General features: G+C 41.8%; 2 protein-coding genes across 4 annotated transcripts in view; one reads left to right on the top strand and one right to left on the bottom strand.

Moving 5' to 3' along the window:
* Positions 1-1,676: 1,676 nt before the first annotated feature.
* TMEM80 (transmembrane protein 80) lies at positions 1,677-24,674 on the bottom strand. Its single transcript, XM_073604928.1, has 5 exons — positions 23,909-24,674; positions 17,427-17,443; positions 12,125-12,218; positions 10,661-10,753; positions 1,677-5,163 (listed from the first exon to the last, which is right to left on the bottom strand). Exons 1-5 carry the CDS (start codon positions 23,925-23,927, stop codon positions 4,958-4,960), a joined length of 429 nt encoding a protein of 142 aa, XP_073461029.1. The 5' UTR covers positions 23,928-24,674; the 3' UTR covers positions 1,677-4,957.
* The window catches only part of DEAF1 (DEAF1 transcription factor), an 82,149-nt gene continuing 80,660 nt past the window's right edge, over positions 24,226-25,714 (top strand). For all 3 annotated transcript variants that reach the window (XM_073604926.1, XM_073604925.1, XM_073604927.1), the window contains exon 1: positions 24,226-24,660. In XM_073604926.1, coding sequence (XP_073461027.1) covers positions 24,504-24,660 — 157 coding nt within the window. In that variant the 5' untranslated portion in view covers positions 24,226-24,503. The remainder of the gene's footprint in view (positions 24,661-25,714) is intronic.

Below are 25,714 nucleotides of genomic sequence, written 5' to 3'. Positions count from 1 at the left end.
ATACTGTCTAATTTCCATGACCAGGTTTCTGCGAGTTTGGCAGCCCTGGATATCCTATGCTCATCCTTCCCGCTTTGACCATACGTTACTTACATTATGATACTTTCTGGTACATTGTCCTCTGAGACCACTCTCGCTCTTCTTTCTTCCTTACTCTTTTTCTGCATCTTCAACCTTCTCCTATTCAACCGAGGAGGTCCTCTTTATCTTATACCTCTTTGTGTACTTCAGCTAACTGGACAACTCCTGTTCAGCGGCCGAGAACACATTGTAGCTTAGTGCATTTTCTCACAGTTTTGAGATTCGGCCTCTTCTAGTTTTTTATTTTTTATTTTGTTACTACTAACCCTTGAGAACATCTGAACATTACTTTCATACAGTTTGCTTATTGCAACTCAAATATCCACTCATTACAAGCAAGGTATGCACAATACCATCTCTGAACGCAGGACACATCAAACCGTGAAGCAGATAAGCTACAACAGCAAAAGACCACACTGGGTGTCACACCTGTCAGCTAAGAACAGGAAACTGAGGCTACAATTCACACAGGATCACCAAAATTGGACAATAGAAGATTGGAAAAACGTTGCCAGGTCTGATGGGTCTCGATTTCAGCTGCAACATTCAGATGATAGGGTCGGATTTTGGCGTAAACAACATGGATTCATCCTGCTTGTATCAATGGCTTAGGTTGGTGGAGTAATAGTTGGGGGATATTTTTTTGGCACACTTTGGGCCCCTTAGTACCAATTGAGCATCATTTAAGTGCCACGGCCTACCTGAGTATTGTTGCTGACAATGTCTATTCCTTTATGACTACAGTATATCCATCTTCTTATGGCTCCTTCCAGCAGGATAATACACCATGTCACAGAGCTCAAATCATCTCACCACTGGTTTCTTGAACATGACAATGAGGTCACTGTACTCCAATGGCCTCCACAGTCACCTGATCTCAATCCTATAGAGCACCTTTGGGATGTGGTGGAAGGGGAGATTCGCATCATGGATGTGCAGCCGACAAATCTGTAGAAACTGTGTGATGCTATCATGTCAATATGATCCAAAATCTCTGAGGAATGTTTCCATAACCTTGTTGAATCGATGCCACGAAGCATTAAGGCAGTTCTGAAGGCAAAAGGGGGTCCAATCCGGTAATAGCAAGGTGTATCTAATAAAGTGGCCAGTGAGTGTACATGCGGCTTCACGGAAGTGGATCTTTTTCAATATGGTCGCATATATGTTTATCTCTCTTTGTGCTGGGAGTGTGCCACACAATGCGCTTCCAGCACAGAGACTGGACTTTCACTGAGAGCCCTGGGTCTTGTACTAAAGATCTGGACCTGGGACTCCCGGTTCTGGGTCACCTGATCGCTGTGTTAGCCTCTGATTGGCTATCACAGTGATCAGTGACTATGAGCCCGCCCCTGCGTTTACTTCATCTTCTGAACGAAGAGGAAGATATATTGTATCTTTCACTTCTTGCAGGAGAAGAAGCTATACATAAACTGGGCTTAGGCATTGCCAGTTATTTTACCCCTAGGCGAGAAGGGGTTAACCTCTGTCGGAAGGGCTTTAAAAAAAAAAAAAAAACAGCCCAGAATTTGTTTTTAATCAATTCTGCAGTTTCTGTTCGCAACTAATAAGCAGTAATAATGCATCCACACCTAAGGTATTGTTTCAAATGCAATTAGGTAATTTATTTATAGAAAAAATTACTACACAATTATAAATAGATTATAATATAAAAAAGTGGAATACAAATTTGGTATAAAAATACATTTCAGAATTTCATATATTTTAAACAGTTTGTTAAGACACATACATTAATGTTAAAGACAATTAGTGTAGGAGAACATATTGAAAGGTAATTATTGGGGTGGATTTACTAAAGGCAAATAGACTGTGCTCTTTGCAAGTACAGTTGCACTCATTTTCCCCAGAGCTTGGGAAATGTGGTAAAGCTTTATACACAATCAGGTTCAAAGAAAATAAAAAAAAGCATTTTTGCTTGGACAGGATTGGATGATAGAAATAAGCAGAGCTTCACAACATTTACTAAGCTCTGGGGAACTTGCAAAGTGCATAGTCTATGTGGCTTTAGTAAATTAACCCCAATGCATGGAGAAAAATATATTACATCATAGGTCCGGAGTGCTTGCTCTGGTTCAGACCTGCTGAACCTTGACAGGCTCATGAGGAATGATGTAGTATAGATGCAAAATTGAAAATCTTTGTATATTTAGATCTCAAAAACATGGAACATCAAAGCACCAGATTTTAGGCACATTGCCTTTTGCTCTTATTATACATTCCTGTGCTAGGATTACCACCTTTACATAGAAAATGTTCTTGTTTTAATGGTCCTACCTTGGCTTAGAATAATATGACAGTGGGGTTGGTTTACTAAAGGCAAATACACCGTGCACTTTGCAAGGGCATTTACTCCAGAGCTTACTAAATGAGGGGAAGCTCTGCTGATTTCCATCATCCAATCATGTGCAAGCATAAATGTTGTTTTTTTCCTTGCACGTAATTGGGTATCCTTTGCAAAGTGAAGCTTCACCTCATTTACTGAGCTCTGGAGCAGAGTGCAACTGCACAGTCACAGTCTATTTGCCTTTAGTAAATCAACCCCACTGTGTAAAGTTATTTCTTCCAGTGATGAGAAAACGTTGATAACCGCTCAGGAAACAACTATCTATACACAGGACATTAGATATAAACAGCACTCTTAACACCTTTGAAATCCTAACTTCATAGTGGTTTGGTACATATTTTCTTTGTTTATAATGGTCAAGACTTAAAAAGTAAAATAAATGCATTGCTATACTTTCTATACCCAGGTGTGCATTTTGGGACAGGTAGAGAATTTCCAAGATTGTCAGGCTATAAGCTATGAAGATCTGGTTCCTAGATCTGTATACCACAGTTTCATCATAAACTGCACAGTTTCTTCAGTGCTGAGAGTTCAGGAAGGTGGAGATTTTCTCACTGCAGGCTGTATACACGCCCACATGTGTGATGTCAATATCATGTGACCTGGCTATCACCGAGAACAAGAAACTGTTCTCTCCAGCATAAAAGACACAACTGAGCATGTGCAGGTTGGCTATTGCCTGTGTGTTAGCTGACTTTCCCCAGACAGATATTGGGGGGGGGGTCTGTGCATATAGGATAAAACAGCCATTTTACACAATGCAGAGGATTAATGCCTTAAGTTCCACAGTGAGTATAACAAGCATGCTATGCTGCATATACAGACTGATTTTACTGTTGTGGGTTTAGTAACACTTAAAAGCTTCATTTCTAACACTTTGGCTAAGTTTACACTACTTTCAAAAGCAGGCATCTCATAAGTGTTTTTGACGCTCCACAAACGCCTGTCAAAACTGTGTGCATTGCAGTGCCAAGTGTTGTTCACATGGTCGCATTACCTAGGCTTTACCGTTCCCCAAAACTTCCATTGTTGTCAAAGTATGCATGCTGCAAAGGCACTGCAAACGCACCACAAATGCCCCTATGGCATTACAGCACATTTGAGATGCATTTAGCATTACTAGCCAAGATGATAATGCAAAAATGTATACAATAGAAAACCAACACTGAGGGGGGCAACGCAAACACATCAAAAACACATTGAAAACGTGCCATTAGGCCCGGTTTCCTCTGGTATTAAAAACAGATGTTTGAGGTGTGTTTCTAATGCTCCTCACATGCCTAGTAAAGCAGTCTGCATTTGATACTATGAACAGCACACAGAGGTGTTCACATTATCAAAACATGAAGCATTTGCATCGCGTTGCTGTGCTTCATGTGGGGTTTGGAAGGAGTTGAAGCATCTCAGCTCCTTCCATTTAAGTCTATAGTAACGCACTACGGGTGTCGGTGCATTTAAGACCTACAAAAAAAATGCGTCTGGGGTGCGTTTTAACACACATCAAATGTGCATAGAGTATTTGGAGAATGTTGTTAATGCCCCTAAAACACGTGTCAAATGCGATGAACAATGTGCAATAACGCTATAGGCGCTTTTATTCAGTGTCAGTATTTTAAGCAAGTGTGAACAAGGCCTAAATGAGCCCATAAAAGTAAAGTATAGTATTGTCTTTGTTTATAATGTTCAAAAAAAATACTCAAAAAGTAAAAAAAAAAAAAAATCACTTTTATCCCAAACTATTGTTGTTTCCTTATAGCTTTACCACTTTAATAAGTCTTAATCCTGATCCTCCCCTAAACCTTTAAAGCGGTAGTAAACCCCTTTTTTGGCACTTGTACCTACAGGTAAGTCTATAATAAGGCCTATCTGTAGGAGCAGTGAAAATCTTCTAAACGTGCACAGTTTAGTAGCTTTACACACTTCATGCAGCTGCTGATGTCACCGGCGCATGCGCTCTGAAGAGACGTTATAGTCGTGCCATCCCTTCAGAGCTCCGTGCCGTGCTCCCAGACTCCCCCGCACATGTGCCGGAGTGACATAATCGTGGCTCAGCCAATCAGAGGGCCAGAGGACGGAACATGGAAGGAAGACCAGGTGAAGATAGAAGCGCCTCTCAGCGGTGATAGCGCAGTGCTAGTGGGCTTTGTTCTAAGGTATTCCATAATGTGCTAGAATGCGATGCAAACTAGCACATTATGCCTTTACCTTGCAGGGATACAAAAAAATAAAAATTGGTGCAGTTTACTACTGCTTTAAATTACCACTAAAGTAAAACCGAATACTTAACTTCTTGGTGCTGCAATCTGCGTTAAATCCATACAGTCCTTGTACAGGCTTTCTTTGTAAAAGATGCCCTTTACTACTTGCCAAATATTTTATTTGCTTGTCTTTTGACCGTAATGTTATTTCAAATTCTTCTCTGAACATGAGTCTTAAATATATATATATATATATATATATATATATATATATATATATATATATATATATACACACTACAATGTGCTGTTAATGTTAACGGAAAAATGTGGCAATGGTGAAAATTTCTAGGATTGCTTCCAGTCCATAAAGAACCAACAGGAGGGCATTTATGATGAGATCTGCTCTTAGGATGTATGTCTCCCACACCAGGAAATATACAGACAGAAAGACATTGCCAATAGTCAAAATCAGACTGGATCCTAAGGGAAGCTCTTCTTCTGTTAAATTTCCCATTGTTCCTGTAATTGATAAAATGTGTGACAGTTATAAAATGACCCATAATTTTTTTTGTTGCATCAATTACTAATGTTCTAAACCCAAGCTTTCAGAACAAGGGTGGGCTAATTTATACAAAACGGAATGAGAAAGGCATCACTGCCCATAACAACCAATCAGATTTCAGTTTTCCAAAGCAGGTTAAGAAAATAACAAATGGAACCCTATTTGCTGTAGGAAACAAGGATATGTTTCATCCACTCATATTTGTATATTTCAGCCTCAATGTATCTAGAATTGAGATGGACATGGATTGGGAATGATACAGTATAAGATGGCTGCAAAGTAAAAAAGAAAGAAAATGTTTCCTAACAGTTAATTACAAACTGGCTCGTGTGACAATTGACTGTATTTTACAATATTCTTGTGAAAAGTAGACTTAACTTCTTATAACCGCTATAATGAGAAAGTATAATACGTGCCTAAATTAGGTCAAATGTACCACTACAATAGATAATATCATACCTCAGTCCAACAGATCTAATTTTGCTATAGATGCAACGGTACTTTTTATTGGATCATAAAGAGCATGATTCCAGGGACTTCCAATCCCTGGCAACAGTAAACATATCGGGATGCTAACAAGTGCCGTCAACAGATGTCTTGATTTTGATTAATTAAGTCTCTTGTGTGTTTGGCTACACTGGAACATCATCGAGTTTCATGCTTTATAGGTTTACTGGATACATTATTTTATTGGGGCCATTAAAGGGAAGCTATAGTGTATTAAAAAAGTACTTATTTTAAGTTATGATAACATTTATACAGCAGCAGAGTGTTGTACCATGCTAGTCATAGACACTCTAAACCCAACCTTCTACTCATAACATTTATATGAAAGTCATTTTTAAAGTGTCTTATTCATGTTCACTTTCTTGATGTTCCCTATTTTGATCATTTCTCATATACAGATGTGTAAATACTTCATCTAGTGGTCATATACATATCATGGAATGTGATTACCAAGGAAATGTGACATTTGGAAAATATGTAGGATGCTGCTGCTGAAAATACTAGCTGCATGGCTGTCAGGTTAATGTTTTGGCTTCAATAGATTGAGTTAATGATCCTAAACAAGTATAAGAATTATGACATTTCCCTGAATTTCATTTGATGCACACTTACTCTGGGTCATTGATTCCGAAGTATTGAAGCTGGACACAGCCAGTAATTAGCATTTTCAGAAGTAAATGTGCAATTGCAACCTCCATATTTCTCTTTTACCAGTTTACTTTAAAATACATCTAAAACATTGTTGCCATTTTGGATAGAGTAGTGAATGGTTACAATTTCTATTCCTTTTCCTGGTCTTATTCAGGAGACTTCCTTAAAGTGTTACTAAACCCTAGTTTTTTTTTTCTTTAAATAACAAACATATCATACTTACCTCCTCTGTGCAGTTGGTCTTGCACAGAGTGGCCCCGATCCTCCTCTTCTGGGGTCCCTCAGTGGCGCTGGTGGCTCCTCCTCTTCTTGAGTGCCCCGTCGGAGAAGTACTCTCCTTCAGGACACCCATGCGGGTGCGCTCCCGAGTCTTGCCTCTGCGTCTATTGACACAGACAGCAGGACTCAGCCCCGTCCCCTCTGGCGCTCGCGCCATTAGATTTGATTGACAGCAGTGGGAGCCAATGGCTGCGCTGCTATCAATCTATCCAATCAGGACACAAGACACCGTCCGGAACTGGTGTGCTCATTCCCGTCACGAGAATCACGGGGCTCAGGTAAGTAAAAGGGGGAATCTGGGGGGCTGCTGCATGACAGGAAGTTTTTTACCTTAATGCAAAGAATGCATTAAGGTGAAAAACCTTAAGGGTTTACAACCCCTTTAACTTCCTGTCCAGTAGGCACAATAGGAAGTGTAAGGAAATCTCTCCACTGTGAAGGAAATCACTTCTTACATGGTTGTCACCGGAAGAAATGTCCTTATTGGAAGTTATCCCCTCTATTCCTCTTCTGATGACAACTAAAAATTTGGGGCTTTCTCTCACTTATAGTTTTGGAGACAATGGTCACAAGGACAAATGAAGAGCTGACTCTCCCTAACGAGGACACAGACATCAACAAAAACCTGACAAGGGTTCTAACCCCTGCTCTTTTCTTTAATTGATTATTTGTATTGTTAACATTTATCAAAATCTTATTGAAGCGAAGAAGCTAGAAAATAATTATGACTGACATCCTTCATTCTCGTCAGCACTTGTTTTGTACCGATTTTGCAGCCAGCTCACTGATTATTTAACTTCTGTCTAATCTGAAATATTGCCCCATTTGTGGCCAGCCTTAGAGCCTATAGTGTCCATATGTTCATAGACTGTAGAGGGCTATGTTTTCAGCAAGGTCATACCAACTCCACAGATTTACCCTGAGAGTGAGGAACAGTCATTGTGCAGTAGTGTTAAGCAAGAAGTATACATCTGGGGGAATTTTTTAAAACTGAAGCAGATGGAATCTGGAAGCTGAGCATGGCAACCAACCAACTTCTATTTTGAGCTTGTTCAGTTTAAATTTGAAAATGCAAAAATTGATTGTCATGCACAGTTGTTCCAGATTCTGGCTGCCTCGGTTTTGATAAATTCCCCCAATGTATATTTAAGTAGTTAATGCGGCCACCACCATGTATATACAGTATCTCACAAAGGTGAGTACATCCCTCACATTTTTGTAAATATTGTATTAAATCTTTTCATGTGACAACACTGAAGAAATTACACTTTGCTACAATGTAAAGTAGTGAGTGTACAGCTTGTATAACAGTGTATATGTGTTGTCCCCTCAAAATAACTCAACATACAGCCATTAATATCTAAACCGCTAACAAAAGTGAGTACACCCCTTTGAAAATGTCCAAATTGGGCCCAAAGTGTCAATATTTTGTGTGGCCACTATTATTTTCCAGTACTGCCTTAACCCTCTTAGTCATGGAGTTCACCAGAGCTTCACAGGTTGCCACTGGAGTCCTCTTCCACTCCTCCATGACAATATCACTGAACTGGTGGATATTAGAGACCTTAACCTCCTCCACCTTCCGTTTGAGGATGACCCACAGATGCTCAATAGGGTTTAGGTCTGGAGACATGCTTGGCCAGTCCATCACCTTTACCCTCAGCTTCTTTAGCAAGGCAGTGGTCATCTTGGAGGTGTGTTTGGGGTCGTTATCGTGTTGGAATACTGCTCTGCAGCCCAGTCTCCAAAGGGAGGGGGTCATGCTCTGCTTCAGTATGTCACAGTACACGTTGGCATTCATGGTTTCCTCAATGAACTGTAGCTCCCCAGTGCTTATGCAGCCTCAGACAAAGACATTCCCACCACCATGCTTGACTGTAGACAAGACACACTTTTCTTTGTACTCACCTGGTTGCCGACATACACGCTTAACACCAAATAAGTTTATCTTAGTCTCATCAGACCGCAGGCCATGTCCTTAGTCTGTTTGTCTTCAGCAAACTGTTTGCGGGCTTTCTTGTGCATCATCTTTAGAAGAGGCTTCCTTCTGGGATGACAGCCATGCAGACCAATTTGCTGCAGTGTGGAGATTATGGTCTGAGCACTAAAGGGGCTGACCCCCTGTCCCTTCAACCTCTGCAGCAATGCTGGCAGCACTCATACGTCATTTCCCAAAGACAACGTCTGGATATGACGCTGGGCACGTGCACTCAACTTCTTTGGTTGACCATGGCGAGGCCTGTTCTGAGTGGAAACTGTCTTGTTAAACTGCTGTATGGTCTTGGCCACCGTGCTGCAGCTCAGTTTCAGGGTCTTGGCAATCTTCTTATAGCCTAGGCCATCTTTATGTAGAGCAACAATTCTTTTTTTCAGATCCTCAGAGAGTTCTTTGCCACGGGGTACCATGCTGAGCTTCCAGTGACCAGTATGAGAGAGTGAGAGCGATAGCACCAAATTTAACACATCTGCTCCCCATTCACACCTGTGCTCTTTCAACACTGATGAGTCACATGACACCGGGGAGAGGAAATGGCTAATTGGGCCCAATTTGGACATTTTCACTTAGGGGTGTACTAACTTTTGTTGCCAGTGGTTTAGACATTAATGGCTGTGTGTTGAGTTATTTTGAGGGGACAGCAAATTTACACTGTTATACAAGCTGTACATTCACTACTTTACATTGTACCAAAGTGTCATTTCTTCAGTGTTGTCACATGAAAAGATAGACTAAAATATTTACAAAAATGTGAGGGGTGTACTCACTTTTGTGGGATACTGTACATCGATCAGTCTTAACATTATGACCATCCATCTAATACTGAGTAGGTGATTTATCCTACAGTCTCTGATAGTTGGTGGCATTGTCAAATGGGCACCAGTTCCTTGTTACATGATTAGTGGGAATACCCCCCCATTTACGTTTTTTGGGATCTGGTTCTGTGTATCTATAGTGCTGTCATGGATTCGGACTCAGCTGTCCACAATATGCCCCAGGTGGCTCTACTCTCTGTTCTCCCTGGTTTCTATAAGCATATTAAACTGGGCATCTCGCGCCAGTGCTTGACGGCTGCTAGGCTGGTTATACCTCACCATTGGCAAACAACCCGTGTCGCGACTCTCTTGGAGTGGGTAGAGGATGGACCATATGCAACGCATGAAATCGCTCCGGCACAAGAACTGGGTACACACGAACGCTGCCAACTTACTTGGCTCCCCTGGAACATGGCTGGTTAGCCCTGGAACATGGCTGGTTAGCTTTCCTAGTTCACTTCTCTTCTCATTTGATAATATATTCATTCAATTTCAGTTTCCACTGTGTTTTGTGAACATACCCTCATTTTTAAGGGTATAATTTCTGTTTTATTTTTATTTGGATGCTGCAAAATTTTCAATAGACTTAGATTTAACATAATACTGAGTAGGTCCTCCTTTTGCTGCCAAAACAGCCCTGACCCATCAAGGCATGGACGCCAGTAGACCTCTGAAGGTCTGTGGTATCTGGCATCAAGCCGTCACTCTGTAAGTTGCGAAGCGGAGCCTCCATGGATCGGACTTGCTTTTGAGAGAGCCCACCACTAGCTCTAAAAAAACGGTACTGGGAGGATGCCTGCAGCTGCTGGTATTATCCTGGTATAACCACTTGAGGTTTAGTGACAAACGGGGATGTCGCTGGTCGGCAAGTGGTTAAAGACATCAACTTCAGATACAACATGCTTACATATTGCCTCATAAATCCCACTGACTTTCAAATGCATTGTAACAAGGTAATCAGTGTTATTCACTTAACCTGTCAGTGATCATAAAGATATAGCTGACTGGTGTATATTACAGACTATAAAACTAAACAAAATATTAAAGCTGCCCACAGGGACATGCAGATAAAAACATTTTCACAGGAACGCTATGGGGAGAGGGATTGCAATTATCTGAGGGATTTTTATTTTTATGAAGCTTTTTTTGATTGCTTTGTCTTCTTCCAGAAAATAGGTTTCAAGAGAAAGATGCATTGTTACTTACCCAAGTACAACCGCACAGACTCAAGGATTACCATGAGGAATAGAAGACCAAGATCTAAAGCCAAGTTAGAGTCTGGATAACTAAACACCTGACCTGCAAATAAGACATACAGTGTAAAAAGTGGTGAATACGAGGCACAAGTCAGCACTCAATAGAGCATTACTTGGCTGTGATAATATTAAAGTGAACCCTCTCCCTTTTCCTTCCTAATTCTATTATGTACTGTATTTTAGTTCCCTTGTGCACCTATGATAAAAGTATATTTTCTGAAATACTTGGTAAGGGCTGTTTCTGAGTCTGACCGAACTCCGAAAGCTATCTAGTGCCTCGACCTCACACAGAACCTGCTCTGTGCCAGGACAAAGAAGTGGGATTATCACAGAGGTACGTCAGACCGAGGTGAAGCCCCCTCCTGGATACTAATAAGTATTTCAGGAAAAAAAAACATATTGTGGATTATTTACTAAAGTATGTGCAAGGTGATTTTTTTACTTAGCAAGGTGATCTTTGCTGATGTGCAAGAAAAACATTTTTTTTTTCTGGAGTCCACTGAGACACACAAGACGTATTTTACCTTTGGGTTACATTGGCACCTACAGGAGGAATGGACACTGGCAAACCAAAGAAAAAAAACAACTATAGGCAAGTTTAAAGCAGTAGTAAAGTCTGCTTTGTGATTTTTAAGGCTTCCTGTAGGTAAAATGAAAGGCTTACCTGTAGGTAAAATGAATATCTCCTAAAGGTGCACCGTTTAAGAGGTATTCACACTGGATGCAGCCAGTGATGTCACCGGGGCATGTGCTCTTCAGAACTCCACGCCGGGAGCCGAGGGCTCCCACATGCATGCGCGGAAGTGATGTCATTGCGGCTCCGGCCACTCATACAGCTGGAGCCAGCGAACCCAGAAGGGAGACAAGGAGAAGATGAAAGCCCTGTCAACGGTGACAGTGCTCGCTGGAGGGCTTCGTTCTAAGATAAGCATTTTATAATGTGCTAGTATGTGATGCATAAACACAGCAGAGCTGGAGAAAAAAATCCATCCTCTTAGAACATTAGTAAAAAAAAATGAAGACATGCTGATAAGTAGGAGGGGTTATACAGGGCTGGCAAATGTTTTTTGTATGCCAGGGTCCAATGTCCAATCCTGCTGCAGGTGGCAGTATAACCCAAAGGTGAAAGACTTAATGTGTCCCTCAATGGATCATTTCCTTAGCTCAACTGGGTATTGTTTGCAAAGTCAATTTTAAACACATTTACAAAGCTAAGTAAAAATGTAATATTACAAAGTGAACATGCTCTAGGCCTCCAGTAAATCACACGCCTTGTAAAGGTTATAGAATTTAAAACAAATATAATATTTATTTGATACTTTTCCATTTGTTTTACATGTTATCACACATAATTGTCTTATGTTTGTACTTAGAATTGACTAGGAATTTTCCATGAGACCCAATGCTTACTTACTTTTATAAATAATCATTAGTAGTGTAGCAAGAAAATAAAACACATAATATACAAGATTGACATAAAGTAGGATCTGGAGAGGAACAGATGACAGCTGTTTAAAATGGTGTTAAGGAAATTTGCAAAGATGAGAATTTTGTACTTGAAATGTGATGGGTTTTCCTCTGAGAAAGGCTTGGAACATAGTTTAGAATTTCACATTAGCACAATCAAGTTGTAAATGATAAAACACCTGTTTTACAACATATTTAGGGCTCATGTTGGTGGGTGTTCTAGCCAAAAGCTTTGTTTTTAAAGCTGAATTTCAGGAATGCAGCCAAAAGTGAAGGCATATTATGATTTAAGGTGCTAGTAAACTCACCATCTTAAATTGTACCTACAGGTAAGCCTACAATCAGGCAAACCACCTGCAGGTACAATGAATATCTCCTAAATGTGTATCGTTTAGGAGATATTCACATCAGCAATAGCTGACGACGTTACCCGCGCATGCGCACTGACGCTCTGCATTCAGGGAACACAGTATGCTGTTGAATGGACAGCAGCGTGCCGCAGTGGGAGTGATGTCATTGGGGCCCTGCCCATTCAAACGCCCATAGCCCGCAAATCAAATAAGAAGACTGGGTAAAGATGGAAGCACCGCTAAAGGGCTTCGTTGGAAAGATATGTCATAATGTTCTAGTATGCGGTGCATATGGCATAAACCTTCAAGGAACACCCTTTTTTTTGCCCAGTTTCTCACTGCTTTATGTCCAACTAGGTGCATTTTATCTCCTAGAATTCTCTCTATTATTTACATCTTACAGGCTTACTGCTCTGCCAGAGAGACACTCTGGGATCTGAGAGAAGAGAAGCTCACAGAGCAGCTATGCCTGCCCCTTCCCTCTGATGCTCATTCACAGAAGCCTTTGTAATTTGTGAATGGGTTCACATAATACCATGGCATCTGTGATTGGATAGGTGGAGGGGTGGGCAAAGCAGCTGCAGCGACTCTACTATTTAAGACGCAGAGATCAGAAGTATCAGCCAGTACTAAAAATCTTGCAGATATAAATAATAGAGAGAAGTACAGGAGATGTTATGCACCTCCTTGGACTTAACTCATAATGTGCCTTCACTTTTTACAAAAGGAGCTGAATTCCTGGAATTCACCCTTAATACAAATGCACACAGCTGTGTTCAAATGGAAAGCTGAGCATTTTACAGGAAAAGGCTGAAATTCACACGCACTTTAATAGGGCAAGCTGCACCCGAAGAAACACAAATTGGGTCAAATGCAGCCTCTGAACTGCCATGTGTATTGCTTTGTTAAAGTCAATGGGATTCTGCTGACCTGTGTTTGAGGTATGTTCCAAAAGCACATCAAACACAGGAAAACAATGCCTCCTGACTAAAGACAGAACTTTGGCCAGATTATACTATGGCCAAGAGGTAGTGGTAGAGGAACACTGGACACAGGTCTTCACAGGTTTTTAAAATGTATATAAAGTCATTACTTGAGCTCAACTATCCTGCATTCAACAGCTCATCACAAAGACTGGGATCCCCAGGAGAAGAATATTTACCTGAGTTGAGAAATCCATGTGTCACAGCTCAGAGGGAGCCAAAGGAAAAATCCTTAGGAGACCAAAGTTTTCATTGTACAGCTGGTTACAACAAGCAGAGCAAAGACAGCTAATGCATTTCTCCCACCTCACCCAGCCCCAGTGAAGGGGGACTGTGTTGGCTGTCTTTTGCCCTGTTTATTGTAACCAGTTGAACAATAAAGACTGTGGGCTCCTAGGGATTTTTCATTTGGCACCGTCTTTGACCTATTACACTTACATTATACCAAGAATATACCATAAAAAGGAAGATGTTATGGCAGGAAGTCTAATGGTTTTGCTATAGTCCCCTGCAATATAACGTTACAGCATCGAAACTTTTTACACCCAGATTACATGGGCTGGGGATGTACAGTATTAAGACCTCATAACACTATCTAGGCAGTTATTGATTAACTATGGAATTCTCTTTCTACGTAAACATCAGCACATGGGGAAAGTACGGCAGGTCCGCTGTTGTACATCAGCACATTGCATTTAGATTACTTTAGGTATTCCTGGCTCAGCACTGGATGACCTTATACTGCCAGATTTATCACTTTAAAGGTGCATAAAGTGTGCACTGCTTGGTACAGTCAGGGTAACAATAGATGTACAGTGCCTTGAAAAAGTATTCATACCCCTTGAAATTGTCCACATTTTGTCATGTTACAACCAAAAACGTAAATGTATTTTATTGGGATTTTATGTGATAGACCAACACAAAGTGGCACATAATTGTGAAGTGGAAGGAAAATGATAAATGGTTTTTAACATTTTTTACAAATAAATATGTGAAAAGTGTGACGTGCATTTGTATTCAGCCCCCCTTAACTCTGATAACCCTAACTAAAATCTAGGGGATCCAATTGCCTTCAGATGTCACCTAATTAGTAAATAGAGTCTACCTGTGTGTAATTGAATCTCAGTATAAATACAGCTGTTCTGTGAAGAGGTTTGTTAGAGAACGTTAGTGAACAAACAGCATCATGAAGGCCAAGGAACACACCAGACAGGTCAGGGATAAAGTTGTGGAGAAGTTTAAAGCTGGGTTAGGTTATAAAAATAAATCCCAAGCTTTGAACATCTCACAGAGCACTGTTCAATCCATCATCTGAAAATGGAAAGAGTGTGGCACAACTGCAAACCCACCAAGACATGGCCGTCCTCCTAAACTGACAGGCCGGGCAAGGAGAGTACTAATCAGAGAAGCAGCCAAGAGGCCCATGGTAATTCTGGAGGAGCAGCAGAGATCCACAGCTCAGGTGGGAGAATCTGTCCACAGGATAACTATTAGTCGTGCACTCCATAAGACATCCATTTGCAGTTTGTGAGAAGCCATGTGGGGGACACAGCAAGCATGTGGAAGAAGGTGCTCTGGTCAGATGGGACCAAAATGAAATTTTTGGCCTAAAAGCAAAACGCTATGTGTGGCGGAAAACTAACACCGCACATCACTCTGAACACACCATCCCCACTGTGAAACATATTTGTGGCAGCATCATGTTGTGGGGATGATTTTCTTCAGCAGGGACAGGGAAGCTGTTCAGACTTGATCGAAAGATGGATGGAGCCAAATACAGGGCAATCTTATAATAAAGCCTGTTAGAGTCTACAAATGACTTGAGACTGGGGTGGGGGCTCACCTTCCAGCAGGACAACAACCCTAAACATAAAGCCAGAGTTACAATGGAATGGTTTAGATGAAAGCATATTCATGTGTTAGAATGGCCCAGTCAAAGTCCAGACCTAAATCCAATTGAGAATCTGTGGCAAGACTTGAAAATTATAAATAAATAAGGAACCGCGCTACGTGCATAAATGTGAAGATGTGAAAAATAAATGAATCGTAAGTGACAAAGATTGAGTAAAATCCTGCTGCTAAACACTATAACCTCGATATAAGGCAAAGATCAAATATACAGCAATCAGTGTAGCGCTGGACATAAGAGTGTAACTGGTGATTAGAAATTGGTGCACAATCTCTGATAATGCTAGGGTGTAATGCCGAATAAACAATGTAAATACACCAAAAATAATCATCTAAAGCTTATATCTATACAATACATAGTGATATTCCTTTTAAATATGGGACCATGCCAGAAATAGGTATGTGTGAAAAGAATAATAAAAGTGAAAAATAAAATAAAAAGTTCAAAAAAGTGTCCCAAATAACAATGTGTAAAATCCAAAAGAGATCCGGAGGAAGATATATTGCAGGATTCGGGAATATTCGATCCACCTCCCGTGCAGCCCACCACCAAATGGTAAAGATGAAGGCTTACCAGAAAGCCTGCGACCGCCCTTACTCAGGGGGGTCAGAACAAGCTTAGTTGTGGAAATGTCCAGGGATGATGGAGCCTCCGAGTCCTCTCTCACTACATCGGGCAGGCAGCCCACAGCAACGGGAACCCCGAAGAAGAAGTTCACAAGAATTCCCTCAATGTTTCTTCTCGGAAAAGGTCAGATATAAATGAGCAAAGATATGAACATGACTGGATGTCCAGACCGATGAATCTAGCATCAACCCATGCTAGATTCATTGATCTTCTTCTGGATTCTGGGTTGGGCTGAGACCCATGTGGTTTGCACTACTGAGCCATTACCTGTCGGTCTGGACATCCAGTCATGTTCATATCTTTGCTCATTTATATCTGACCTTTTCCGAGAAGAAACATTGAGGGAATTCTTGTGAACTTCTTCTTCGGGGTTCCCGTTGCTGTGGGCTGCCTGCCCGATGTAGTGAGAGAGGACTCGGAGGCTCCATCATCCCTGGACATTTCCACAACTAAGCTTGTTCTGACCCCCCTGAGTAAGGGCGGTCGCAGGCTTTCTGGTAAGCCTTCATCTTTACCATTTGGTGGTGGGCTGCACGGGAGGTGGATCGAATATTCCCGAATCCTGCAATATATCTTCCTCCGGATCTCTTTTGGATTTTACACATTGTTATTTGGGACACTTTTTTGAACTTTTTATTTTATTTTTCACTTTTATTATTCTTTTCACACATACCTATTTCTGGCATGGTCCCATATTTAAAAGGAATATCACTATGTATTGTATAGATATAAGCTTTAGATGATTATTTTTGGTGTATTTACATTGTTTATTCGGCATTACACCCTAGCATTATCAGAGATTGTGCACCAATTTCTAATCACCAGTTACACTCTTATGTCCAGCGCTACACTGATTGCTGTATATAAGACTTGAAAATTGCTGTTCACAGACGCTCTCCATTCAATCCGACAGAGCTTGAGCTATTTTGTAAAGAAGAATGGCATAAAAATGTCACTCTCTAGATGTACAAAGCTGGTAGAGACATCCCCAAAAAGACTTACAGCTGTAATTGCAGTGAAAGGTGGTTCTACAAAGTATTGACTCAGGGGGGCTGAATACACATGCCCCCCACACTTTTCAGATATTTATTTGTAAAAAAAAATGAAAACCATTTATGATTTTCCTTCCACTTCACAATTATGTACCACTTTGTGTTGGTCTATCACATAAAATACCAATAAAATACATTTACGTTTTTGGTTTAAACATGACAAAATGTGGGAAATTTCAAGGGGTATGAATACTTTTTCAAGGCACTGTATGTGGGGAAAATGGTGCATAGTGCTACAACACAGAAGTAGAGTGGTGTTTGAAAAAAATACAAGCTGCAAGCAAAATAAAACCAAATAACACAATGATATACAACGTCTGAAGGATACAACCAAGGAGCTCTTTCCTGTAAAAAAAAAATAAAAATACCAGTTAAAATGTTATGTGACTGCTAAACAGATAGAGATTGTAATTCAATAAGTGTGAATTATGAGATGATTGCTCATGAGCAGTTTACAAAGTTGATATATAAGCCTACCTTGTACCAAAAGCAGGTGGTGTTTTAGTCATTTAGTGGATCACCATTTTCTGTTTGTTTTGGACATATGTCAGTTTTTCACTAAACAACTTTTTGCTTTTGTAATTTATTTTTAGTAAGCATTTTGGGTTTATAGTCAGCTCTGTTTCAACTGTTATTTTGGTAGATATTGGAGAGTTAAACCGCCTGATGATTTTGTATATGTCTCTGGGGTTCTACTGATGAGAGAACCGTTCTTGGGTACCAGATTCTGTACACTTGTGGTGACTATTATAAGGGGGGGGGGGGGGGGGTACCCACGCTCCCTACTGGTTTCATTTATTTATTCTTTTATGAAAAATGCAAAATGTAGTATTGGAATGTGAAAAGTTGTTGCTGGAATATGAAAAGGTGTTGAATGAACATGGAAACGTCATGCTGGAACATATAAAGAAGGAAAAGAACAGGCGCCTCTAATTGCAGTAGGACTAGTTTATTCATAAATATAAGTATAAAACACATTCACATGGGAGATGATAAAAAGCAAACTCATAATCCATAGACATGACACTGGTACAAGGCTCTCCTCTCCCGACTCCTCTCCAAGCCTTTCCACCATTCAACAACAGTCAAAAGGGGAACCAGAATCGTGCTGCTAAAGGTAGCAGTACACATAAAACAAATGCAATTTCATACAAATAATAAATGGCAAATGTGACTGGTGCATGATAAATTACTACTGAGACTGATATCAAAGTGCAAGGTGCGTAATAAATGCTAAAAGTGCAATATTACTTCTGTATCTTAGATATGTGCAAGAAAATTATATAAAAAACAACATCAACTGTGCAAAGTAGCAAAGTCAATTGTGCAAAAATACGCAAATAATTTCTTGTGCAAAGTGCAAATATCTTGTGCAAAATCCAACAAAATGTGCAAAATAGAAAATAAAAATAAAAATCTAGTCCAATGCTGTGCAAAAGTGCAATAATACTGTGTGCAATGCAATAAAGTCCAATTGAACTATGCAAATTGCAATAGATTTCTTTCTTCTTTGTGCAATAAATATTCAAATGTGCCAAACATGAGGTGCTGAAGAATGTATGTCTCCTCTTCGTGACAAAAATACACACTAGTGAGAGTGGTCTCTTACCTTGCAGTAATGAGGTAACCGCATATATGTATAGATATATGTATAGATCAGTAATCGCTGCTTCTCCCATATGTTCCTGGATAGGTCGGGCTCTGTAAACTGCTTTGTCTCTCGGTAGTAGCACGGAGAGGTAATAAGAGAAGAAAGAGGGGGGTTCCAGATAGTGTAGTATGTTTAGTGTTTAAACAACGTCGTTTTATTAATAAACAAACTCAGGGTACTCACATAACAAATGGATTAAAAGGACCTTGCTCCACGAGCAGCGAGCTTGTTTGCCAGCGTTGTTGGATTTTGCACAAGATATTTGCACTTTGCACAAGAAATTATTTGCGTATTTTTGCACAATTGACTTTGCGACTTTGCACAGTTGATATTGTTTTTTATATATTTTTCTTGCACATATCTAAGATACAGAAGTAATATTGCACTTTTAGCATTTATTACGCACCTTGCACTTTGATATCAGTCTCAGTAGTAATTTATCATGCACTGTGCACTTTGATACCAGTCACATTTGCCATTTATTATTTGTATGAAATTGCATTTGTTTTATGTGTACTGCTACCTTTAGCAGCACGATTCTCTCTCTCTATCTGAATAATCTGTGAACAGCACAGCACCAATCCTCACTCTATTTACTACATATGGGTATGGATTGACCTCTATTTGGTGCTTGCAGCAGTTCCATCCTGATCCTCGTGTACATGGTAGCTCAGGAATAAATATTTACCTTATCAAAAGGGGAACCAGAAACGCTGGCAAGCAGGGGCGTTGCTAGGTCTACAAAAGATCTGGGGCTAAAGCCCATAGCAGCGTAGTAAAGAAAGTCATATGCTTGGGCGGGCATACACATGTACATACCGGTAATATACGTACGTACGTGTGTGTGTGTGTGTGTATATATATCTATATATATCCCCACTTACATCAGGGTCCCCAGAGAGCCCCCCTTACATTACAGTCCACAGAGAGCCCACCCTCCCTTTGGGGACCCCTGCAGAGACTCGGGGCTATGGGCTCCAGATTCGGGGCTATAGCCCCAAAAGCCACCCCCTAGCGACGCCACTGCTGGCAAGTGTGAACAGTATTGGGACTACAAGTCTCAGCATGCTCGCCATGAATATTGACTACCAAGCAACTCTGAAGTGGATTTTACATATTTTATCCATGTAAATAACTGTCTTGGCGAGCATGCTGGGACTTGTAGTCCATTTTAGCGTGCGGGCAGCTGTCGTTTTTTTGGCTGCAGTGAAGGGGGTGTTATGTGTAGTTCAGCGCATCATACTATTTACTTTTTCAACTTTCTTTACAGTGAGTGACACTTCCGTCATGTCTGCGCACAGCAGCACAATGTGTTGGGTTGCTATAGTGACAGGTAGTAAGTTTACAAAGTAAGACATGGGCACCTCTTGACATCATTAACCCCTTATCATTAATCCCTTAAACTGGTCAGCACCCAACAGCCATGTCATGTGACACACTGTGACAGAGCCAGCCATGATAGAGCACCTGCTGACTGCTGCCTGTGTGTTATCATAATGCTGATGATCTTAACCTGTGCTGCGTGTTATCATAAGGCTTCTTTCATGTGGGGCTCAATCTGGTTATTCAGTGGGGGATCTGTACCCTGATGCCCCTCTGAGCGGCGTGGGCAGATGACAAGTCCGTACCCACTCAGCTTATGCAGAGTAGATATGGACACAGCCCACTCTGCTCTAAGGGTGGCTGGTGATGAACAAACCGGCTGTCCATTTACACACAACTGCCCTCCAATCCGATCCGCTAGATGGAGGGGAACGGATTCTTTTCCATTTTGTTTAGCGGATTGGATTGGAGGTAGGTGGATGTAGGTGGACACAAGTCCTTTTACATCCATCTCTCTATAGAAGTGAATGGAGGGTCAGATCAGGTCCACCTATAGATATTAGAGAGGTCTGTTCTCATCTGAAAACAATATTAATTTTGGATAATCAAATTTATAACAGGCTGGAGAAAGATAAATATTACTTGAAAACAAACCTGCACTTTGTTTAAAGGCAGGGTCTGGGGCGGAGCCAGGGGTGGGGCTGAAGGGGGTCCCATCAGGTAGGTTGTACGGGGCCCCATGATTTCTATCAGCGGCCCTGGCTGCATGGACACAGCCTCTGCTCCCAAATTGATATCTGCGTGGGTGTACGGCCCTGTATACCCACTGTGTTCTGGGCTGCGTACCTTCAAGTGATTCTAAAGTCTTCCTTTTTTTGGTCTAAAAATAATAATCATCATACTTACTTGCTCTGTGTAGTGGTTTTGCACAGAGCAGCCCAGATCCTCCTCTTCTTGGGTCCCTCGCCGGGGCTCCTGGCCCCTCCCTCCTGCCCCCACAGCAAGCAGCTTGCTATGGGGGCCCCCATCCAGAAACAGAAGGGGGAGGGGAAGGGACCACTGCTCCAGGTGGATATATGGATACAAGACTCTCCTCAAAACTGGAATACCAGGTGCAGGCTAAGTATATAGCAAATGAAGCAAAAAGGAAGTTCTGGACAGCCGCACTCCGGAATACAGCCTTTATTGTAAAAACTCCAAAAATACAAGCCACAGCAGAAAATGGGACAAACTGACGCGTTTCAAACTTAACAGTGCTTAATCATAGCTCTGTAAATAAGCACTGATAAGTGTGAAACGCGTCAGTTTGTCCCATTTTCTGCTGTGGCTTGTATTTTTGGAGTTTTTACAATAAAGGCTATATTCCAGAGTGCGGCTGTCCAGAACTTCCTTTTTGCTTCATATGGGGCACCCAAGCTGAGCCGCCACTGCTCTGTGTCTATTAAGGTTGAGTTCACACTGCTGCACAGAGCAGCTCACAGCAGGAGGTCCGGTCCGTCCCTGTTCACCGTTTCAGGTCCCATTTCAGTCCGAATTTTTGGATGAATTTGGACCTGGAGTGGACCAGAAGATGCACAGGACTCCTGTGCAATTTGCACCAGAGCCGCCTTGGAGATGTGTGAACCGGCTCCTTAGAGAGCCGGTCACAATCTCCCGACATGTGATTTGGATGCGGGAAAACACACATCCAATTTGCAATAGTGTGAACCCAGCCTCAGACATGGAGCCGTGCCTCTGCCCTGCCCCCTCATTGGCTCACTGACTTTGAATGACAGCAGCGGGAGCCAATGGCACCCGCTGTGTGTCTCAGCCAATCAGAAGAGAGAGTCCCAGACAGCTGAGTCTCTTGTGCAACATCGCTGGATCGAGAGGGGGCTCAGGTAAGTATTGGGGGGGCTGCTGCACACAGAAGTTTTTTTATCTTAATGCATAGAATGTATTACGATAGAAAAACCTTCTGCTTTTAGAGCCACTTTGACTTGCACCGCTGTCAAGCTGGGATCAGTGGCGGCGTGTCTCTGCAGCTGCTGCATCCCAAATGACATGAATGGGACTGCGTGCGTAAGCATGCCTGGAACACCTGTGCACCCCATGCAGGCAAACACGGCCCTCACATAGGCATACATTGTACTACACCCCATGTAATTGAGGCCTAAAATGCAGAATAAACAGATATGATGTATTTTATACAGCGCTCTGCAATTGGAATGGACATCGGGGTGGATTTACTAAAGACTGTGTACTTTGCAAGTAAAGTTGCACTCATTTTCCCCAGAGCTTAGTAATTATGGTAAAGCTCTGCTGATTTCCATCATCCAATCGTGTGAGCAAAAATGATGTTTTTTTTTTTTTATTTTCCTTCACCTAATTGGGTATTTGCAAAGTGAAGTTTCACCTCATTTACTAAGAAAATGAATGTAACTACACTTGCAGAGTAGACAGTGTGTTTGCCTTTAATAAATCCACCCTATTACTTGTATTATTGAACACACAGGTTTACATGCCTCCCAACTTTTTGAGATGGGAATGAGGGACACCTAGTATGTAGGCATAGGACACACCCCCTGCCACGCCCCCTTACAGGGGAATTATACAAAAAAAATTATTGGTTAAACCCACAAGTGCTTTTTTTACCACTATTATTCCTTTTACTGGCTTTTTAAATTTACAAATAGAGCAATCTAGAAATTGGATGAAAGGTTTAGCAAAGGAGAACATTTTTTAAAAGATAAAAAGTGCATTTTATATACAACTATATAGATCAGACCAAAATGAGGGACAAATAAGGAGGAATGAGAGACAGTTCCTAGAAATCAGAGACAGTCCCTAAAAATCAGAGACAGTCCCTAGAAATCAGAGACAGTTCCTAGAAATCACAGACAGTTCCTAGAAACCACAGACAGTCCCTAAAAATCACAGACAGTCCCTAAAAATCAGAGACAGTCCCTAGAAATCAGAGACAGTTCCTAGAAATCAGGGACAATCCCTAGAAATCAGAGACAGTCCCTAAAAATCAGAGACAGTCCCTAGAAATCAGAGACAGTCCCTAGAAATCACAGACAGTCCCTAGAAATCAGAGACAGTCCCTAGAAATCACAGACAGTCCCTAGAAATCAGGGACAATCCCTAGAAATCAGAGACAGTTCCTAGAAATCAGAGACAGTCCCTAGAAATCAGAGACAGTCCCTAGAGATCAGAGACAGTCCCTAGAAATCATGGACAGTCCGTAGAAATCAGAGACAGTCCCTAGAAATCAGAGACAGTCCCTAGAAATCATGGACAGTCCCTAGAAATCAGAGACAGTCCCTAGAAATCAGAGACAGTCCCTAGAAATCAGAGACAGTCCCTAGAAATCATGGACAGTCCGTAGAAATCAGAGACAGTCCCTAGAAATCACAGACATTCCCTAGAAATCACAGACAGTCCCTAGAAATCATGGACAGTCCGTAGAAATCAGAGACAGTCCCTAGAAATCAGAGACAGTCCCTAGAAATCACAGACAGTCCCTAGAAATCACAGAGAGTCCCTAGAAATCACAGACAGTTGGGCGCTGTGGGTTTGGTGTGCAGACTAGGTTCTCCATGATAGCACAATACGGATATGTGAGATACAATAATACAAATATTACTTGGTCTATTGATTTAGTATGTATTGATGTGGTCACAGTTATTATGAAGCATGGACATATAGCTCTTCAATGCAGACACACACACCCCATAATAATGCTCTATATATTTCTCTATCCTGCCTCCAGCACCTCACCAGACACCAGAAATGGGGTTCTCGCCTGGTTTGGGGGGATCTGCCGTCACTATGGTAACGCGTCTCTCACATACCTCTCCTGTACAGCGCCATCTTTCTGCTGAGATCGGAGATTCTCGGCTATTTCCGCCACTAAAGCGCCAGAGACTCCTAATGAACGCGAGGGTAGCCATCTTTGTTAAAGGCAAACTCGATTTTCCAGATTTATAACGCTTCCCGTGTACAGAATACTGCACCTGTGTCAGAATAAAAGTTTCTATAGTATTGCGCGGGATTGTGCCGACATAAGAGGATACAGTGTACATGGAAAATGCAATACAGTATGGCAAAGAGAATACATAAAAGACTGGTATTCAAAATGTGCCATTACGGAGACCAGAGCTCCACCAATTGGGAATGAGTATCTCGCGCATGCACACTGGGTCTCTGGCGCTCGGGTGTGTACACTCGGCCCCGGAGCCATCTTCGGTGAGAATCGGCTTTTCTCGGTGGTTTCCGTGAGCGGGTCAAAGCCGCTGGAGATCGCGGAGAGCTCGGGAATTTCCGTAGCCTGTCGGGTCTTTCCGCGCTATCCCATTCATTCCTTTTACTTTCCGGAGAGGGTGATCGGGTGTTGCCGAGGTCCACTTTCGTGTGTTTCCGGAAGTGTGTTCGGCTGTTTCCGGAGAGATGGACGAGGCTCAAGCATCTCGGCTCGGGTTATCAGAGGCAGCGGCAGCAGTGGCTGCGGTGGCGGCTGCTGCTGTACGGGACGGACCAGAAGTGGCCTCGGTCACTGTCATGACTGGGCCTGATGGGAGAAGCGCTGCGGGAAGCGGCTACACAGGTAAGGTGTCATGTAATACCGCAATGTGCCGCTAGGTGGATCCAGGTATCTTCAATTCTGAGTGTAATGTCCTCTGATGATCACTAGATGGGGCTGTTGGCATTAGTGTTATAAATTTGGAACTAGCTTTTTTTATTGCCTTCTAGAGGTCCTATTAGTCCCTAAAAGGGACCATATGTGCTATATTCCTAATATACACCGATCAGCCATAACTTTATGACCACTGACAGGTTAAGTGGATAATATTAATTATCTGATTATAATGACATCTGAAAGTCGGTGGGATATACCGTATTAGGCAGCAAGTGAACATGTTGTCCCTGAAGTTGAAGCGTTGAAAGCAGAAAAAATGGTCGTCACAGTTTGTTGTATACAGGGCTGTGTAGCCGCAGACTGGTCAGGATGCCCGTGCTGACCCATGTCCACAGCCAAAGATGCCTACAATGGGCATGTGAGCATCAGAACTGGACCACAGAGCAATTATTATTATACAGGATTTATATATAGCGTCAACAGCGCTTTACAACATGAGGGCAGACAGTATAGTTACAATACAGTTCAATACAGGAGGGATCAGAGGGCTCTGCCGGTTGGAGCTTACAATCCAGGATGGAGGGTCAAGTGATACAAAAAGTAATAACTGTGGGGGATGAGCTGATGGAGAAAATTAAAGTACAGTTGTTAGGTAAAGTCAGGAGGGTTTTCAGCGACCGTCTAAAAGCAAACAGAGTAGAAGATAACTGGACATATTGGGGTGTGGAGTTCCATAGAATGGGAGAGGCTCTGGAAAAGTCTTATGCCCCGTACACACGGTCGGACATTGATCGGACGTTCCGACAACAAAATCCTAGGATTTTTTCAGACGGATGTTGGCTCAAACTTGCCTTGCAAACACACGGTCACACAAAGTTGTCGGAAAATCCGATCGTTCTGAACGCGGTGACGTAAAACACGTATGTCGGGACTATAAACGGGGCAGTAGCCAATAGCTTTCACCTCTTAATTTATTCTGAGCATGCGTGGCACTTTGTGCGTCGGATTTGTGTACACACGA

Source organism: Aquarana catesbeiana, linkage group LG11, assembly GCF_042186555.1.
Source record: "Aquarana catesbeiana isolate 2022-GZ linkage group LG11, ASM4218655v1, whole genome shotgun sequence".
Classification (NCBI taxonomy): Eukaryota; Metazoa; Chordata; class Amphibia; order Anura; family Ranidae; genus Aquarana; species Aquarana catesbeiana.
This window is presented reverse-complemented; position numbering and strand designations above follow the sequence as displayed.

Excerpts from the sequence above, each read along its gene's own strand:
- TMEM80 (XM_073604928.1), bottom strand. Across the intron at positions 10,754-12,124 it reads ACTAATGATTATTTATAAAA|GTCAGGTGTTTAGTTATCCA; the intron begins GTAAGTAAGCAT and ends TCTTATTTGCAG. Across the intron at positions 5,164-10,660 it reads GTCTGTGCGGTTGTACTTGG|GAACAATGGGAAATTTAACA; the intron begins GTAAGTAACAAT and ends TATCAATTACAG.